The 19860-nt window shown below is 48.1% G+C and overlaps 2 protein-coding genes across 6 annotated transcripts in view; both read left to right on the forward strand.

Annotated features, from left to right (window-relative positions):
• The window catches only part of LOC113933424 (Snf2 related CREBBP activator protein), a 33023-nt gene extending 19431 nt beyond the window's left edge, over positions 1-13592 (forward strand). For 3 of the 4 annotated variants that reach the window (XM_027613488.2, XM_027613490.2, XM_027613489.2), the window contains 10 exons: positions 326-1833; positions 5081-5346; positions 5466-5668; positions 7533-7702; positions 7856-8052; positions 8148-8262; positions 8899-9018; positions 10195-10389; positions 10539-10622; positions 10735-13592. In XM_027613488.2, coding sequence (XP_027469289.2) covers positions 326-1833; positions 5081-5346; positions 5466-5668; positions 7533-7702; positions 7856-8052; positions 8148-8262; positions 8899-9018; positions 10195-10389; positions 10539-10622; positions 10735-13422 — 5546 coding nt within the window. In that variant the 3' untranslated portion in view covers positions 13423-13592. The remainder of the gene's footprint in view (positions 1-325; positions 1834-5080; positions 5347-5465; positions 5669-7532; positions 7703-7855; positions 8053-8147; positions 8263-8898; positions 9019-10194; positions 10390-10538; positions 10623-10734) is intronic. The other variant, XM_027613487.2, reaches the window with a different exon arrangement.
• A 593-nt stretch (positions 13593-14185) lies between these two features.
• On the forward strand, positions 14186-17326 carry TMEM265 (transmembrane protein 265). Of its 2 annotated transcripts, none has more exons than XM_027613496.1 (3): positions 14186-14401; positions 15437-15607; positions 16833-17326. In XM_027613496.1, the coding sequence occupies exons 2-3, from the start codon at positions 15440-15442 to the stop codon at positions 16992-16994; spliced, it is 330 nt and encodes a 109-aa protein (XP_027469297.1). In that variant the 5' UTR covers positions 14186-14401; positions 15437-15439; the 3' UTR covers positions 16995-17326. The 2 variants fall into 2 exon arrangements, with proteins under 2 accessions (XP_027469297.1, XP_027469298.1); XM_027613497.2 differs by lacking the exon at positions 14186-14401 and adding an exon at positions 14467-14845.
• Positions 17327-19860: the final 2534 nt, after the last annotated feature.

Raw genomic sequence — 19860 nt, forward strand, 5'->3', positions numbered from 1 at the left:
GCAGATGTTTTTGCCAGGAATGGACATAGGGTGGTCCGGAGGATTTCTTAGTCACAAAAGATTGCTGGTTTATCAGCATACTGACTCGCTTTGTAGTGGGCCCCAGAACTAGGCTGCCGAGGTTTTGCCTTATTTTAGAATATACTTCTTAGAATCTTGGAGGGAAAGGAAATGTTAAATTGTCAGTCTTTGAATCTTTGACCTCACGGGGTGGGAGTGAAGTTTTTCTGGGAAAGGGATGAAGCATGGGGGTAAAGGAAAGGGTGGGGCAGGGTAATAGAGCAAGAAAAGAATTCTGGGGCTAACTCATCCTCTGTCTCCACAGCTTCAGCACCCGGAGCTGCTCCCTTGACCATCTCTTCTCCTCTCCCTGTGCAGTCCTCACTCCCTGGGCCAGCCTCTTCTCCAATGCCAGTTCCCAATTCCTCCCCCCTTGCTAGTCCTGTGTCCTCTACAGTCTCCGTTCCAGTGTCATCTTCACTTCCCATCTCTGTCTCCACCACACCTCCTGCCCCAACCTCAGCTTCACTCACCATCCCCATCTCAACCCCCTTGCCTATTTCGGCTTCTGGCCCAGCTCTGTTGACCAATGTGACTCCAACACTGGCACCTGTTGTCTCAGCGGCTCCTGGACCTCCCTCTTTGGCACCAGCTGGGGCTTCCCCATCACCGTCAGCTTTGACTCTAGGTTTGGCCACAACTCCATCCCTGTCTTCATCTCAGGCACCTGGTCACCCTCTGTTGTTGGCTCCAGCCTCTTCACATGTTCCAGGCTTGAACTCAGCTGTGGCCCCAACATGTTCACCTGTCCTGGTACCAGCTTCTGCTCTGGCCAATCCTTTTCCGGCAGCACCAAATCCAGCTCCAGCTCAGGCTTCCCTTCTGGCTCCAGCACCTTCTGCATCTCAGGCTCTAGCCACTTCTTTGGCTCCCATGGTGGCTCCACAGACAGCAATCCTGGCTCCTTCTCCAGCTCCTTCTCTGGCTCCTCTTCCAGTTCTGGCTCCATCGCCAGGTCCTGCTCCCCTCCTGGCTCCATCGCAGACTCCGGTTCCAGTTCTGGCTTCTCCATCTACTCCAGGAACCTCTTTAGCTTCAGCTTCTTCACTGGTGCCAGCCCCAACTCCTGTGTTGGCTCCATCATCAACTCAGACCATGGTACCAGCCCCGGTTCCATCACCTCTCCCAAGCCCGGCTTCTACGCAGACACTGGCCTTAGCCCCAGCTTTAGCATCCACTCTTGGTGGTTCGTCTCCATCTCAGACCCTCTCTTTGGGAACGGGGAACCCTCAGGGGCCTTTTCCAGCTCAGACGTTGTCATTGACTCCAGCGTCATCCCTAGTACCAGCTCCAGCCCAGACATTGTCTTTGGCGCCAGGACCACCACTGGGTCCCTCGCAGACGCTGTCTCTGGCTCCAGCACCCGCTTTGACTCCAGCTTCTCCAATGGGCCCAGCCCCAGCTCACACGCTGACTTTGGCTCCAGTATCGTCATCTGCTTCACTCCTGACCCCAGCTTCAGTGCAAACATTGACCTTGAGCCCTGCCCCAGTTCCGGTGTCCACCCTGGGTCCAGCTGCAGCCCAGACTCTGGCGCTGGCCCCGGTCTCAACACAGGCCTCAGCTTCCCAGACATCCTCCCTTATGGTTTCGGCATCTGGCGCTGCTCCCTTGCCTGTCACCATGGTATCCCGGCTGCCTGTTTCCAAGGATGAGCCTGAGACGCTGACATTGCGCCCTGGTCCCCCCAGTCCTCCATCCACTGCTACCTCGTTCAGTGGTCCCCGGCCTCGACGCCAGCCCCCACCACCACCTCGTTCCCCTTTCTATCTGGTAAGTTTTATTCTCTCAGAGGGAACAGGAAGTTGGGTTTCTTTGGAGTGTTGGTAGAGTGGAGGGAACAGAACAATGTTATTTTTATCTTGGTAAATTACAAGGCCTAGTTTTGTGGACCCGATAACTTGAGTGTGCAGTTGGACAAGTCCCTTCTCCCCAGCCCTGTCCTCTTATCTGTATAATGGGAATAATAATCTATATTCTGCCTTTCTCAGAGGAGTAATTGAGGACCTAATGTGCTTTTGAAACTATGAAGAATTACTGATATGTTCAAGGCTGCCTTGTTACTGTTGGTCTTTTTGGTACTTGATTATTCTTGAGTCAGTGTTGGCATCTAATTGCCTCATTTTACAGATGAAGAACCTAGTCCACTAAATGATGTTATAAAGGTGACACAACTTGTGAGAACCCAAACGCGTTGACTGCATTGCTTTCTCCTCTTCCACACAAGAGGTGTTCCTCAGAGATAGGAAGGCTTTTCTCAGTTGCTAAAACCATCACAGTTGTCAAGTATTTGAACTTCTGAGCGGTGGGGGGTGACAACATAGACTACAGTTCTCTAAAGATCACGAGCCTCTGACTGATGGTTATCTCTTGTAGGCCTTTTTTTTTTTTTTTTTAACCTCCATGGTGATTAAGTGGGCAATAGAAAGAACTATGTTTCTTGTCCTTCCATGAACTTTGTGGTAGCCATTTTTTTTTCTTTTACACGTATGGCTGCATATATGTTTGGTTAAGTTAAACTTACATCTCAAATTAGAGTAAATAATCTGGGAGGTAATAGGAAGAAAGATTGAGAGAATTGTTCCAGGCCCTCTGTCTTTTTCTCCCTTTAAAATAAAGGGAGCTGCTGCTTATTTTTTGCCTCAGCCCCAGGCCCTCACTCCAGCAGTGCCATTAACTCCACCTTTGGTCTTTTTCTAATGCTGCCAGGTTGGTCTGGCTTGTTGAAAGTAGAAGAGAGCTAGATCTAGATCCTAGCCCAAGAGTGGCAACTCCATGGTCTGTGCTAAATTTTGGTTGCTTTGCAAGTATGTAGAAGCTTCTTTTTTTTAAAGATTTATTTATTTATTTGAGAGAGTGAGAAAGAGAGAGAGAGTACATGAGAGGGGGGAGGGTTGCGGGACTCGATCCTGGGACTCCAGGATCATGACCTGAGCCGAAGGCAGTCGCTTAACCAACTGAGCCACCCAGGCGCCCCAGTATGTAGAAGCTTCTTAACACTTTTTTTCTTTAAACAGTTTGACGTAAAAGATCACATACCATACAGCTTACCCATGTAAAATGTGTAATTTAGTGGCTTTTAGTATATTCACATAGGTTGCAGCCGTCACTGTAAGCAACTTTAAAACATTTTCATGGTCCTGAAGAGAAACCCCACACCCTTAGCCATCATATTCCAACCCTTCCATCTCTCCTAACTTTAGGCAAACACTAATCTTTCTGTCTCTTTAGATTTGCCCATGGAATCATACGGTATTTGGTCTTTTGTGACTGGCTTTTTTCATTTCATTTTCATTTTTTTCATGTTTTTGAGGTTCATCCACATTGTAGCATGTGTTGGAATTTTATTTTTTATTGATTAACATTCCATTGTGTGGATATACATTTTATGTATCTGTTCATCAGTAGATGGACACGTTTGGAATATTTCTCCTTTTTGGCTGTTATGAATAATGCTGCTATGAACATTCACTTGTAAGATTTTGTGTCTTCATATGTTTCCAGTTACATTGGATGTATGCCTAGGAGCAGAATTACTGAGTCAGAAAGTAGCTATGTTTAACTGTTTGAAGAACTATCAAACTGTTTTCCAAGGTGGCTATACCATTTTATATTCCCACCAGCATTACATCAGGGTTCCAGGTTCTCCACATCTTTGCCAACACTTGCTATTATTTGTCTTTTTGATTATAGCTCTCCTAGTGGGTGTGAAGTGGTATCTTGTGGTTTTGATTTATGTTTTCCTAATGGCCAGTGATGTTGAGCATCTTTTCAGGGGATGGCCATTTGTGTGTCTTTGAAGAAATGTTATGATATTCAGATCCTTTGTGTTTTTAATTTATTTTTTTGAATTTATTTTTAGAATTTTTTTGATTTTAAGTAAATTCTGCGCCCACCATGGGGCTTGAATTCACAACCTGAGATCAAGATCGAGACCATGCTCTACCAACTTAGCCAGGCAGGCGCCCCTACCCTTTTTAATTGGGTTATTTTCCTGATTTGAAAGAGTTCTTTATATATTCTGGATACAAATACCTTTTCAGATACATGATTTGCAGATATTTCCTCCTTTGCTACTACTTTTGAGAGCTGGCCTGCTCTGCTAGGATGCTTTCCTTTTTTACCTTGATCACCAGGAGCTTAAGAGGTCAAGTTTAAGGGAGCAGTCAGGAAGGGAGATTTGGGACATTGCTTTGTTTCAGGACCATCTCCTAGGGTCCATTTCCTTCGTTTGTTCATTCTAATAGCAGCCATTTACTGAGAGCCTACTTGGTGCCAGATAACTGAGCTGCATAGTGGGTGGTTATAGTGAGCAAGATCAGATCCGGTTTGTGTTATGGTTAGTTTCGTGGATAGAAGACATTAGTCAAAGACTCATACAGATGTAAAAGTACCAATCTGGTAAGTGCTGCAAAAAAAGAGGTAGTTTTATAGCCTGTGATACCTGAAGTGCTAGTGATGGGAAAAGACTGGGTCAAAGTCCTACAGATTTCCTATCTGCCCCTTTTCTCTCTTAGGGTGATGAAATCTAGATGTCTGATTAGCTTTTCCCATCCTACCCCATTCCAGTTTGGCTGTTGGCAGAAACCTGCCATGGATTTGATTAGCCACTCTGTCCTGCTCAGTGATTGGAGGAGGGCTTTTAATAATAGTTTTGGATCCACTTCAAGAAGGCAAATTAACTTGAATGTTGTGGAATAAGTGTTAAGAAAATTCCCAGAAATCATTTATAAACTTATTAGATACACAGATCTTAAATTTGAATATTCAGGCTATCTGTTTTGGTAGCATACATTGCAGAGAAGTTATTTCATATAACATTATGAAAGGAGTAAATCTCATTATTGACAACTTGAAAACCACTAAAAGTGTAATGTAGTTTTGAATCCTGTGGTTCAAATCCTGCGGTTTCCATAGGTTATGTTTAATTCTGGGATGAATGGTCAGGTTTTCTGTGAGGACACTGATTACTTTTTCTGTGTTTTTGTTTTTGTTTTGTTTTTTTTTCTTTCATCCCCAGGACTCTCTGGAGGAAAAGCGGAAGCGGCAGCGGTCTGAACGCCTGGAACGGATTTTCCAACTTAGTGAGGCTCATGGGGCCCTGGCACCTGTGTATGGGACTGAAGTCCTGGATTTCTGTACCCTGCCCCAACCTGTTGCCAGCCCCATCGGCCCTCGTTCTCCTGGCCCCAGCCACCCCACCTTTTGGACTTATACCGAGGCTGCCCGCCAGGCTGTACTGTTTCCCCAGCAACGACTAGACCAGCTGTCAGAAATCATTGAGAGGTTGGCAGAAGCGGGTCTTGGGGCCTCTGAGTGGATGTAGTGGTTAGGGCTGGTGAAGGTGCACTTTTGGGGCCTTTCAGAATTCCATCTTTTATACTGCTTGCCTTCTTCCTTCACAGGTTCATCTTTGTCATGCCTCCTGTGGAGGCACCTCCCCCTTCCCTGCATGCCTGCCACCCACCTCCTTGGCTGGCCCCACGTCAGGCAGCCTTCCAGGAGCAGTTGGCCTGTGAGCTCTGGCCCCGGGCTCGTCCTTTGCACCGTATTGTGTGTAACATGCGCACCCAGTTCCCTGACTTGAGGCTCATCCAGTATGATTGTGGTAAGTTCATTGATCAGTGAGGATCCCTTGACTCTTTTTTCTCCTCTGTTAGTAGCACTATATCAAAGGGATGCTATACATAGATTTTTGTGAATTTCATTAAAAATTAGACAGTTTTTCAGGCTGTGCTTATAGGCAAGATGGAGAAGTGTAGGCCTTATGGATTCTTGGTATTCATGAATTTGACTTTGATGACAGTTGAAAATGTGTGCTAACTCATTCATTCAGTAATTATTTTGTGAGTATCTGTTGTATTTTGCTAATCATTTGGGATACAGTGGCAAATAAGATAGCACAGCAGAGAATTTTCAGATTCGTGGGGAAAGGTGCAAGGTGGTACAAGACTGCACAGTAAATAGTAAGTTTTGTTTTGGGAAAACACAAGGATCTTCCTGTCTTTGGTTAGAATCTTGTTGGTGAGAATGCATTTGGCTGTGAGTAATGGAAAATTGACCAATAGTGGCTTCAACCACAAGCATTTACTGTTTCCTTAATGAAAAATTCTGAGAACAGTGGTATATGACTGGTACAGCTTACTGATGTTTTCATGGACCCAGGACCTTCTGGTCTTTCTGCATCCTTAGCTTTTGTCTTTTTATTCTCATGTTTATTTCTTGATGGTCTTATCATGGCTGTCACACAACTCCAGGGAGCACAGCAATGCTGTGAGCAGGAAGCAGGGCTTGAGATAAAATATTCTCAGCAAGTTTCTCTTTTTGGGGAATGGGGAGAAAGTTCTCCCTGTTGACTGTGCTTCACAGCTCACTGCCTTAATTTGGTCCATATGCCCATCCCTAGAATAATCACTGACAAAGGGAAATGGCAAAGAGGAACTATGGCTTTTTTAGACTGATCATGATTTATCTTTTGGGGTTGGATTGGGGCTTATCATCCCTGGAATCAAGGGATCTCTGCCAGGGTGTCTACAGTGTAAATCAGGTTCTATTAATCAAGAATATCTTTTGGACCGTAGTGAATTGTTTCTGCCACAATCCAGCAGAGATATTTCTGTAGTAACATGTTTGGAGATTTTCTAAATGGCCTTAGAATATAAGACAGCAAATTTTTTATTAATACATATACTCAAAAAGCATTTTCATAAAAAAACAATTGTGTAACATTTCAAACCATTTAGAGTAGATGAATTGAAAGTCTTTGTTAAAAGCGTTGAAACTGATTAACCAGAAACATAGAAGGTATTTCTGTGTTTGATGGGAGGTTGAACTAGATAACTTCCTAAGATCCTCTCTCCGTGGTTCTGATCCCAGGGGTCTTCAATCCTTGTGTGTAAGTCCTGACATCCAGTGGATGTTGTTGATGTCTGTCCTGTGAATCTGTTTCGTGTTTTAGCTGGCATAATTCAGTGTAATTCTTAAGGATTTCCTTCCTGCTCATACACCATTGAGGGGTCCCTTTTTTCCAAGGGGTCTATATGTTATCCTACCCCTGGTTAGACACAGAAGATAGATCCAAGACAGGAGCAGACTGAAGAGGGGGATCCCCTAAGGGAATAAAATAAAGTTAAATATTTCTTTAAAAATAATTAATTTATTTTAGAAGTAGAGCACATTTATGGGCATGGGATGGGGATGGAGAGGGAGAAAGAATCTGAAGCAGACTCTGCGCTGAGCACAGTCCAACACAGGGCTCAATCTCATGACCCTGAGATCATGACCTGAGCTGAAACCAAGAGTCAGACACTGAGCCACCCAGGCACCCTGAAAGTTAAATATTTTTGGTCTCCCAGGCTAATTGAAACTGTCACCTATAGGTTTTATTATTCTTCAACCAGAGTCTTTCAGTGCTAAGTGTTCTTCCTATTGCAGCTTATAACAAGCTCCCTGTACCCTTCATTTTTCTTTAGGAAAGTTGCAAACATTGGCAGTGCTGTTGCGACAGCTCAAGGCGGAGGGCCACCGGGTGCTCATATTCACCCAGATGACCCGGATGCTGGATGTATTGGAACAGTTTCTCACCTACCATGGCCACCTCTACTTGCGTCTGGATGGATCTACTAGAGTTGAACAGAGACAGGTAACCCCAGGCATCTGCAGCCCTTCAAGGCCCACCTCAGCTGTTATCTCCATTTTCCAGACCTCAGGGTTCCAGAAGGAGCACCACTACTAAGCCTTCAGTCTGTTTCAGAGGATACATCTCCTGATACTGTCTTTTTTTCTTTCTCTCTAGGCTTTGATGGAACGATTCAATGCAGACAAACGCATATTTTGCTTCATCCTTTCAACTCGGAGTGGGGGTGTGGGTGTGAACTTGACAGGAGCAGACACTGTTGTTTTTTATGACAGCGACTGGAATCCCACCATGGATGCTCAGGCCCAGGATCGCTGTCACCGAATTGGCCAGACCCGAGATGTCCACATCTACAGGTATTGCCTAGTCTCTCCTCACCTTGCATCCTCTTTACTGATACGGTTTTATTAACGTATTTGGCTATTTATACATGGCCTTCATCACTCCCTAGACTTATCAGTGAACGGACAGTGGAGGAGAACATCCTAAAAAAGGCAAATCAGAAGAGAATGTTGGGAGACATGGCCATTGAGGGAGGCAACTTCACCACAGCCTATTTTAAACAGGTACTAAGATCTTCCAGTCTATGCAGGATAGAACTGTATGCCCAGAGGAGTTGCTCCTGCTTATTAAAGTGGATGCTGGGGCGCCTGGGTGACTCAGTTGGTCAAACGTCCACTCTTGGTTTTAGCTCAGGCTGTGATTTTGTGGGATTGAGCCCCACACTGGGCTTCACACTCAGCAAGGAGTCTGCTTGAAAGATTCTCTTCCTGTGCCCCTCCCCTCAAGTGTGTGTGCTCTCTCTCACTTTCTAAGATAAATAAATAAATCTTTAAATTTTTTTTTCTTTTTAGATTTTATTTATTTATTTGAGAGAGAGAGAGAGAGACAGAGATAGTGAGAGACAGCACAAGTGGGGAGGAGAGGGAGAGGCAGGCTCCCTGCAGAGCAAGGAGCCCGATGCGGGGCTCGATCCCAGGACCCCGGGATCATGACCTGAGCCGAAAGCAGTCGCTTAACCGACTGAGCCACCCAGGCGCCCCAATAAATAAATCTTTAAAAAAAATGAAGATACTTTGGTCTTCACAGATCTGCCTATTCAACTAGTGGCAATTTCTGATTATTTCTAAGAGCTATTATCTCATAGTAGATTGGGGCCCAGCATTCCATGGGCTCTGACACTTCTCCTGTTCTCTCCAAAGCAGACCATCCGAGAGCTGTTTGATATGCCCCTGGAAGAGCCATCTGGCTCATCCGTACCCTCTGCCCCTGAAGAGGAAGAAGAGACTGTGGCCAGCAAGCAGACCCATATCCTGGAGCAGGTGAAGAAAGAGCAGGCAGTCTCTCTAGAGTAGAGCTAATAGTTATTGTGTGGGTTTTCCAGGGGGAAAGATCGTTTCTGCTGCTTCCCAGATGACTGTTGGCCTTTAATAGTTGTGAGTAGATTGCTTATTGGTTCATAAGGTTTCATAGAAGAAAGACAGGATTTGGAATCCTCAGTTACAGGTTTGAATTCTAATAGCACTTCTTACTAATTGTGTTTGTTAAGCAAGTCTGCTTAATCTTCTGAGCCTGGAATCTTACTTTTCACTTTTCTGAACTGCTAAATGGAAAGGAAGTAACAGGATGAAAGAGAATAGTGGATTAAGAAGTGCTTTTTATGTGGTGTAACCTCTTGTTTTCCAAACACTGATTGATGCATAGAATCAGTTGGGGAACCTTTTGGCTTTTTATTTTTATTTTTTTAAGTAGGCTTCACACCCAACATGGGGCTTGACGAACTCACAACCTTGAGATTAAGAGTCGCATGCTCTACTGACTGAGCCAGCCAGGTGCCCCTGGAGAGCTTTCTTTAAAGGATTGATTCCTGGGACCTGATCTGAGAATCTACTAAATTATGACTTTGGGGGGCAAAGGCTGGGCATTTGTATTATTTTTTCAGAAGTAGATGTTAGGCAAATATGTAAATAAAATCTTGGGCCGGGGGGGGAGTAGATGTTGGGAACTACAGGGTACAGTACCATGGAGGTGTTTTTCCCTACCAGGTGCCATCCCCTCATTGCTGAGCACACTCTAGGTTGCATTCCTTGGTGACTTTGGTGTGAACTTTCTGGATATTAATCACAGGGGACAATCAGAGGTGGTTAGTCTGTTGTCAAGAGGTATCTCAGTGCAAAAAAAGAATTAGGGATTTTTTGTATTTAAGGCTTTCTGGGACTGCTCTTTTGAGGAGATCTAAGACTGACTTGAATGGAAAAGGAAGCAGAACTAGAGGTTTCTAAAACAGTTACTTTCACACTGATGGTCTTCCGAGTGAAATCTAGTTCATCCTATGCGGAATACTGCATTGCTTTGATAACTTTGAGGGCTCAGGAGAGAGTTGAGTTCAGTTATATACCTGGTTGGTTATAAAAGTGGCCTCAAATTTTTGTCAGAATCAAACCACAGGATGTAGAGTTCTTTAATTCTCCTGGTTTTTCTTCCCCACATCTTTGCAGGCACTGTGTCGGGCAGAGGATGAAGAGGATATCCGTGCGGCCACCCAGGCCAAGGCCGAACAAGTGGCTGAACTTGCAGAATTCAATGAGAATGATGGGTTTCCTGCTGGTGAGGGAGAGGAGGCCAGCCGGCCTGGGGCTGAGGATGAAGAAATGTCCCGAGCTGAGCAGGAAATCGCTGCCCTTGTAGAACAGGTCAGTGTTGTACCCACTAGTTCTCAACCTCACCCTTCACTTTTTCCTCTGGACCTTGTGGTCCTCCTTCTATCTTCTCTGGTGAAACTAAGGGTGATGGGCCCTGGTTACCAAGTCCCTACGTTCACGACCACTGCTCCTTCCCACAGCTGACCCCCATTGAGCGCTATGCCATGAAATTCCTGGAAGCTTCACTGGAGGAGGTGAGCCGAGAGGAGCTCAAGCAGGCAGAAGTGAGTATTTCTAGGGGGTGGGGACAGAAGTGAAAAGTGGCTGCTTTCTACCCACTTCCCACCTTGCTTGCTTCCCTCTGACCACCCACTGTTTGGGCTCTCTTGTTGGTAGGAACAAGTGGAAGCTGCCCGCAAGGACCTGGACCAAGCCAAGGAGGAGGTGTTCCGCCTACCCCAAGAGGAGGAGGAGGGGCCAGGGGCTGGGGATGAGGTTTCCTGTGGGACTGGTGGAGGCAGTCACCGGCGCAGTAAGAAGGCCAAGGCCCCTGAAAGGCCAGGGACTCGCGTCAGTGAGCGTCTTCGTGGAGCCCGGGCTGAGACTCAAGGGGCAAACCACACTCCTTTCACATCCACCCATCATACCCGTAGCACTTCCACACCCCCACGCTGCAGCCCTGCCAGGGAGAGAGTTCCCCGGCCAGCACCTAGGTCTCGACCCACTCCAGCTTCAGCTCCTGCTGTAATTCCTGCCCCAATCCCTGTTCCAATCCCTGCCCCGATCCCCATTTCAGCCCCAAATCCAGTAACCATGCTTCCTGTTCATATCTTGCCTTCTCCCCCACTTCCTCCTTCACAGATTCCTCCCTCTTGTTCTTCTGCCTGTACCCCTCCTCCTGCCTGTACCCCTCCACCAGCTCATACCCCACCTCCCACCCAAACCTCTCTCTCAACTCCTTCCTCTCCTCTCCTGCTTGGTCTACCTTCTGTACCCATCTCCCCCCCAGTCACCAACCTCCCCTTTGGCTTGGGGCCTGAGACAGAGCTGTGTGCACAAGCATTGGCATCTACTGAGTCCCCGGAGCTGGCTGATATGGCCAGTTCCGAGACTTCCCCGCTTACTCTTGTGCCCCCTAAGGATCTGTTGCCACTTGCTGTTGAGATCCTGCCTATATCAGAGAAGAACCTTTCTCTCGCCTCTTCTGCACCTAGCCCAACCCTGGAGGCTGACAGCGTCCCCAACGGTCAAGAGCAGGAAGTGCCAGAGCCTGCTGAGGGGACCATCCTCACAGTGCTGCCTGATGGTGAGGAGGTGCCCTCGTGTCTGAGTGAGAGCAATGGGCTGGATCTCCCACCTTCAGCAGCATCTGATGAGCTACTTCCGGAGCCATTGGAAGCTGACAAGAGCTCAGAAGAGCTGGTGGAGGCCCAGACCCCAACCTCCAGCCCAGAGAAGACACAGGAACTTGTTTCAGCAGAGGTCACAGCCCCATCAACCTCATCCTCCACCACCTCCTCGCCTGAGAGTCCTTCACCTGCCCGGCCCCCTCGGCGTCGCACCAGTGCTGATGTAGAAATTAGGGGTCAGGGGGCTGGTCGCCCGGGGCAGCCTCCAGGCCCCAAAGTGCTCCGCAAGCTGCCAGGACGGCTGGTGACTGTGGTTGAGGAGAAGGAATTGGTGAGGCGACGGCGACAGCAGCGGGGAACTGCCAGCACCCTAGTGCCTGGGGTCTCTGAGACTGGTGCCAGCCCCGGAAGCCCATCTGCCCGCAGCATGTCGGGGCCAGAATCCTCACCTCCCACCAGTGGGCCCTGTGAAGCTGCTCCCCCATCCACACTGCCCACCCCAACTCAGCAGCCCTTCATAGCTCGCCGTCGCATTGAGCTGGGGGTGACTGGTGGGGGCAGCCCAGAGAATGGAGAAGGGGCACTGCTTGCCATCACCCCTCCAGCTGTGAAACGTCGGAGGGGGAGGCCCCCCAAGAAGAACAGGTCTCCAGCAGATGCTGGGCGAGGGGTGGATGAGGTACTTTCATCCACCTCTAAGGGAAAAACCAATGGGGCTGACCCAGTCCCTGGGGCTGAGACCCTTATTGTTGCGGAGCCTGTCCTGGGACCCCAGCTTAGTCCTGGGCCCCAGCCTCTTGGACCCCAGCCAATTCACAGACCCGAGCCCATCATCCTCTCACCTGTGGAGAAAAGAAGGCGTGGGCGGCCCCCTAAGGCACGAGATTTGCCCATTCCTGGGACCATTTCCTCTCCAGGGGATGGCAACTTAGAGAGCCGGACACAGCCACTCCCGCTGCCACCTCCCCTGCCACCACTCCCACCACTCCTAGCCTGTCCCACTGCTACTGTCGCCAACACTGTCACCAATCTCACCATGTCAACATCCCCACCCAAGCGGAAGCGGGGCCGACCTCCCAAGAATCCACCGTCACCTCGGCCCAGCCAGCTCCCTGTCTTGGACCGTGACAGCTCTTCTGTCCTTGAGAGCTGTGGATTGGGGAGGCGGCGGCAACCCCAGGGCCAGGGGGAGAGTGAGGGTAGTTCCTCTGATGAGGACGGAAGCCGCCCCCTCACCCGCCTGGCCCGCTTGCGGCTGGAAGCAGAGGGAATGCGGGGACGAAAGAGTGAAGGGTCCATGGTGGTGGCTGTAATTCCGGATGACCTGGATTTAGCAGATAGTGGGCCAGGCGGGTTAGAATTGACACCTCCCGTGGTCTCGTTAGCTCCAAAACTGCGCTCGACCCGGCTGCGTCCAGGGTCTCTAGTTCCCCCACTAGAGACTGAGAAGGTGCCTCGCAAACGGGCAGGGGCCCCAGTTGGTGGTCCTGGGCTGGCAAAGCGGGGCCGCCTACAGCCCCCAAGTCCCCTGGGACCTGAAGGTTCAGTAGAGGAGTCTGAGGCTGAAGCCTCAGGTGAGGAGGAGGAAGGGGATGGGACCCCACGTCGCCGGCCTGGCCCCCGCCGACTTGGTGGGGCCACCAACCAAGGGGACCAGCGCATCCTGCGTAGCAGTGCCCCTCCCCACCTGGCTGGCCCTACTATTAGTCACAGAGGCCGCAAGGCCAAGACGTGAGTGGGCTGCCCCTCCACCTAGGCTTTCTGCCATGGCCCCTTCTTCCTCCACAACCAGGCCTGACTCTGTAACCACTACTTGAAGTCTTGAGGGGGAAAGCCTCCAGGGAGACATAGGGGCCTTCTCCCTTCTTTCCACCAAAGTAGGGGGTAGGCAACTGGTTGTCTTGGAAATGGGGCTCTTCACATACCCCCTTCCCTTCCACCCCACATGGCTGGGCAGTGTTAAGGGTGGCAAGATAGTCTCTGTCCCCACCCCCTTGTACTTGATTCCCCAGCTATCTTTCACAGCCCCCCACCCTTAGGGGAAGGGGGAGGGGCTTCTCTCTACCATGAGTTTTTTTTTTTTTCTTTTTTTTTTAAGAAGAAAAAATAATAAACTTAGTTTCTGTATGAGCATCCGCGTAAGGAGGCTTCTGATTTTCTGGTCTGGTGGAGGGTTGGGTGGGAACTTGGGCATCGTTTTCCTCCTCTCTTGTTCTTGCCAACACCTTGGTACCTGATTTCTAACCCAGAATTATGTGTCTTTGAGGCAGAAATCACCCAAGAGGAGGAAGATTTGGCAAATCTGATCTGGTAGGGTGCCTTTCCTTAAAGTTTCAGTTTTAAGTCACTCCAACTCATACTTTTTCTTTCCTATTCCCTTAGTTCCCGGGCTTTCCCTCAGAGCTCTCTGATGCCTCAGACTTTTCCCTGCTTTTACCCCCATTGCTCAGGTGCTTTCACTCCTTTTCCAGAAGGCAGGCATCCCACCTCCAGTTGTTCCTCCCCCCCACCCCTTTGCTTTCCTCCATCTTGCCAAACTAGTTTGAGTCAGCCACACCCCCTTCTGAGCTCCTGGGGCCTTTTGGGTGGTGGCTGGCCACCCAACCCCACCCCTAGGCTTGGCTTGGAGACCTGAGTCAGCTCCAACTCCACCCAAGCCAAATCAAACCTGAGGCAGGAGCCGAAACTCACAGTCCCTCGAGGCCTATAGCCAGGTAAGAGCCCCTGTTCGTTTTTACATTTTCTTTGGTCTCAACTCCCTGGACCCTCCCCTTGCATTCTCCCCCTAATGACTGTATCTGTGTTTACCTCATCAGTTCTTTCCTCATACCCACTCTCCTGCAGCCTTGTGGCAGAGATTCTTTGTGCTCTGTTTCTCTTGCCTCCTTTCACTCTGTCCTTTATTGCTTGTGTTCAGAGAACTGTAAATGGCTCCATTTTGTGTAGCATGTAGGGGGATGGTTGGAGATGAGGGTGGGAAGGTGGTTCGATGCCACAGCTCAGAGGACTTGAGAAGTTAGGGAGATGCATGATTAAGCAGGTTTCTGTATGGGTTATGAGGTCATAGTGTTAATCTGAATATATTGTGTGGCCTGGATTAAAACGGAGAGAAGAGGTGGCAGGGAGTCAGCATAGTGAAGGAGGCCCAATTTGGGGAGGTAAGTTTTTTCTGATGTTCAGCTTCCTCAACTATGAAGAGAGCTTAGATGGGTCCTTTCTTCCTCCTTTCCCCCATCCCTGTGCTTTCATCCACTGTGTTTTCACATGAAGTGGCTGCTTTGCTTGAAGTGGGGTACCAGGGCTTAGGGTGCCATTTTGTGACCCCTCCTTAATCTTCAGGGCAGCTCCTGAGGGACTTCAGAGAATTTTAAGGCCCTTTGAAATAGTTTAAAATCACTGATCTGTGTAGTCTGATTCTTAGCAGCTTTTGAGATTGTGTTTCTCCTGCTTGTCAGTGTGCACCTGTCATTTTGTTTTTCCCTACTTGTCAAAACGGTTAAGTAATACAGATAATACTGTATTCGTGCCGGCTTGCCTTTGAAGACTCAGAATCTTAGGCTGAGAAAAAAGGATTCCGGCTGCTCATTTCCTCTCTTTGGTCTCTGAGTCAGGGGAATTCCCCAGTAAGGCAGCATTCCTGAGAGTTGGGCTAGGTCACGAGGACACATCAGAGAGAGGGGTGGAGTCTGACCAAGCCAGGCCAATGGCTCAGTTGTTGGGCTTACAATTACGTTGACTATCGCCCACAGGTGATGGAGGACGAGGAGAAGGCAGTGGACACCTTGGTGAGCAACATGGGAGCTGCTCATTCTCCATCCCCCATCCGCTGCTGCTGGCTCCGCCTCCGCTACTTGGCAGCTACTAGCATTATCTGTGGCTGCTCTTGCCTGGGAGTCGTGGCCCTTGTGTTTGCCATCAAGGTGAGGAATGCAATTCCTATGGGAGCAGGGGCTGGGTGTAGTTGGGCAATGATCTGTCTACATTGATCCCACAGCTACTAAGTACCTGTCAGAGCTTGGCTTTGAGCCTGGTGTCAAAAATAAGAATGACATGGTTCCTGCCCTCAGAGGGCCCACAGTCTAATGAAAGAGAGAACTGTGAAAATGGGTAATTAATGGAATGTAGCTCATCAGTATTGTGATGGAGGAAACACAAGGTATTCTGGAAGCTAGGGAGGTTATGTATGTGTGATTACATACATGTGTATGTAGAGTAGGTGACAGGAAAGTAACAAACGATTAGTGAGTAAGGGTTGAAAGCGCATTCCCGGTAAAGGGAGCAGTGTGTACAAAGGCCTGGACTATTAGTTCTGCATGACCGGACCAGTGAGGAATGGTGACAGATGAAGCCAGAGGGTCCAGATTCCTAAGGGCCTCCCAATGCTGTGCTTGGAGTTTAAACTTCATCTTGAAAGTACTGGGGAGTACTTTCAAGAGTTTTTGCAGAGGAGAGTGACATGGTCAGGTCTGTGTTTCAGGGCCTACCTGGAGGATGGATTGGAAGTGGCAGGACTTGAGGCAGTTGAGCAGCGATTAGAGTCGGGAAGAAGCTCTGGGGTTTTTGAGAGGGCTCCACCATTTCCAAACACCGGGACTGCACATGTACCTTTGGAAAGGCTACACAGGCTAACTTAAATAACATGCTGGAATTTTCTCAACCCTGGTTGTGTTTTGACAATCAGAAACTGTATTCTTATCAGCATGAGAATTTCTGGTTTTGTCAGGTCAAAATCATAAAAAGAATCCTTAATAACGAAAGCGACGAGGCCCATTGGGCTAATGAGAAGGGGGTGGTGTTTGGCTGGACGGGAGGGAAATACTCCAAGATAGCTCTCGGTTTCTTGCCAAGGATTCCAAATTCTGAATGAGCGTGGGCTGAGTAGAAAAGGATGGGGGCTAAAAGGATTGAAAAGTACTTTCCCATATGTGATCTTATGAGCTAACAGTGGCTACTCGGAAAAGTACACAGTGCTGAGTGGGAACCTTACTTGGCAGATGAGGCATGAGAAATAGACATTGGAAAGGGAGGGCAGGGGGTTTGGGTGTCAGGTTTTGAGCCATGACAGGGATGGAGGATTGGTGTGGGGCAGTGGGCACTTTGGGGCAGAAGCAGGGGGAGAACCTAACCAAAAACCTGCCCCCACAGGCGGAAGAGCGGCATAAGGCAGGCCGGTTCGAGGAGGCAGTGCACTGGGGGGCCCGGGCCCGGAACTTCATCCTGGCCAGCTTTGCCGTCTGGCTTGCTGTCCTCATTCTGGGCCCCCTGCTTCTGTGGCTGCTCTCCTACGCCATCGCCCAGGCTGAGTGACCCTGGGTGGCCTCTGCTGAGAGTCAGCGAGACCTCCTGGATCCTGCAGTGCGGCATTGCTAGGGTCTGAGGCCGGCAGTGGTCCTTCCTGGCTGGAAGGATGGTGCCTCTCTCAAAGGTCTTTGGAAGAGCTCTTCTAGACCTTTCTAAAAGGAGGCAGCAGCTGAAACTGTTGAGGGGAGGCCAGCCTGCTCTGTTCTTTCAGTGCCCACCATCCCCTATTTCCCCCAGCCTACTACATCCTAGGGGCCTCAACCCAGAGGTGGGGTTGAAGACCAGGCCTGATTTTATTAGAATTTGTTTTGTAATAAAAATCTTTTTTAGTGGTGAAATGTTCCTGTCTAATTGTTGTTCCCCTACTTTCCCCGGGCCCTTGGCAAGAGCCAGACTGGACATCTGACTGATGGCAAAAGTCTGCGTTTTCCCTTACTTGGGAGCTCCAAGAGGATTTTTCTTTTTTCCTTCTCTTGCAAGTTTCCCTTCTTGGAAAGACCCCAGCTTCTCCCTTGCACATCAGCAGAGAGACCCTGCGGCCAGTTAGGAGGAGGAGCCGCAGCAGCTACTCTTCATGGAGTGCTTCTTGTGTCCCAGGCTGCGGTCTTAGGTGCTTTCTATTACCTAACCCTTTCCGCCCTCACAGCCACTCAGTAGGAGGTCCCAGTGTTTTCATTTTATAGTTGAGGAAGCAGGCGCCCAAGGTCATACAGCTAGTAAGAGGCAGAGCTGACATTGAACCCAGACGTTTTGGTTCCAGAGTTGAGAAAGGAATGAAAGGTTTGGATGGCAGCTGCAGTGAATTTCTACCCTGGATATGAAGCTCTGTAGGATTATAATGAATTTTCATATCCTTTATCTTGGGCCTCCCGGTAATATTTTAAACATATTTTAAATTGTGAAGTATATCACATATACAGGAAAATGTCCAAAATGAGAATAGCTTTTAACAAAGCAGACATTTGAAAACCACCATTCAGTCAAGAAATTGAACATTGACAGCACTCCAAAACCTCCTTTAGACCTCTCGCAATCACTGCTCCTTCCTTTCTTTTTTTTTTTTTTTAAAGATTTTCTTTATTTATTCATGAGAGAGAGAGGGAGAGAGAGAGAGAGAGAGAGAGAGAAGCAGGCTCCCAAGGAGCAGGAGGCCCGATGCGGGACTCGATCCCAGGACCCTGGGATCATGACCTGAGCCGAAGGCAGATGCTTAACCATCTGAGCCACCCAGGCGCCCTGCTCCTTCCTTTCTTCACACAGATACCTAGCATTCTGACTTCTAACAATGGAGTTCAGTTTTGCCTGCATATGAACATTTATATAAATGGAATCCTATGTGTTCTTTTTATGTCTGGCTTTTTTTTTTTTTAAGATTTTATTTATTTATTCATGAGAGACAGAGGGAGAGAGAGAAGCAGAGGGAGAAGCAGGCTCCCAAGGAGCAGGGAGCCCGATGCAGGACTCGATCCCAGGACCCTGGGATCATGACCTGAGCCGAAGGCAGACGCTTAACCATCTGAGCCACCCAGGCGCCCTATGTCTGGCTTCTTTTACATAACATTGTTGGTGAGATTCATCAATATTTGGTGTAGCTGTAGTTGTCATTACTCTGTAGTATTCCATTATATGAATATATTAGCAATTTATCCATTTTCTGTTGGTGAACTTTTGGGTTGATTCCATTTTGGGGATATTATGAATCTTGCTGCTATGGACATTCTTATACATGTCTCTTGGAGTACATGTGCCCTGGGAATTGAATTTTTGGGTTATTTCACCATAATTCAGAGACCAGCAGAGCACCTGAAGGAATTAGAGATATTTGTTGCACTCTGAAGAGAGATTAAAGGGGAAGATGGTTGTCTTCAGTGCTCCAAAGTGCCCCAGGAAGGAAAAGTGAAGAGTATCCATTGCTGGTCCCAGAGGTTAGAGTTACAACACTGGTTAGAAGCCACACCTAGGGCATTGGCTCTCAAGCTCCGCTTCACCATAGAACCACTTGGGGAGCTTTAAAAAGTACTTATGGGGGTGCCTGGATGGCTCAGTCGTTAAGCATCTGCTTTCGGCTCAGGTCATGATCCCAGGGTCCTGGGCTCGAGCCCCACATTGGGCTCCCTGCTCTGCCGGAAGCCTGCTTCTCCCTCTCCCACTCCCCCTGCTTGTGTTCCCTCTCTCTCTGTCAAATAAACAAATAAAATCTTTAAAAAAATAAAATAAATAAAAAGTACTTATGCCTGGGCTTCAGCCCTACAGATTCCGATTTAATTGGTGTAAAGTGCTGCCTGCCTGGGCATCAGGGAAACACATTTTAGATTTTTTTTTTTTTTACAGAAACCTTTTTTTAAAGCTAATATTTCATTAATCAGCAGCTTTAGGTTACTAGAGACTATATCCCATTCCTCCAAAGTGATTAAATGTGGTCTCGCTATTTTTTTTATTTTTGTTTTTTTTAGGTCTGTTTTTTAAAAATACTTACTTGTCAGAGAGAGAAAGGGAAAGAGAGCACAAGCAGGGGGAACAGCAGGCAGAGGGAGATGCAGACTCCCCACTGAGCAGGGAGCCTGATGTGGGACTCCATCCCAGGACCCCAGGATCATGACCTGAGCCGAAGGCAGGTGCTTAACCGACTGAGCCACGCAGGCGACCTGGGTCTCACTATTTTTAAACTCAATTTTGAAAAGCTTTCAAACCTACTGAACAATAAGAGAATGGTACAATGAACTCATGTGTGCTCTTCACCTAAGTTTATAATTTTTAACATTTTACCACAGTGGTTTTACATCTAGAATACACATACTGGTATTGCAGAGCCATTTGAGAGTAAGCAGAAGGCCCTTCGTTCCTAAATTCTTATTTACAATTTTCAGCGTCA

The sequence above is a fragment of the Zalophus californianus genome, chromosome 10 (assembly GCF_009762305.2).
Source record: "Zalophus californianus isolate mZalCal1 chromosome 10, mZalCal1.pri.v2, whole genome shotgun sequence".
Classification (NCBI taxonomy): domain Eukaryota; kingdom Metazoa; phylum Chordata; class Mammalia; order Carnivora; family Otariidae; genus Zalophus; species Zalophus californianus.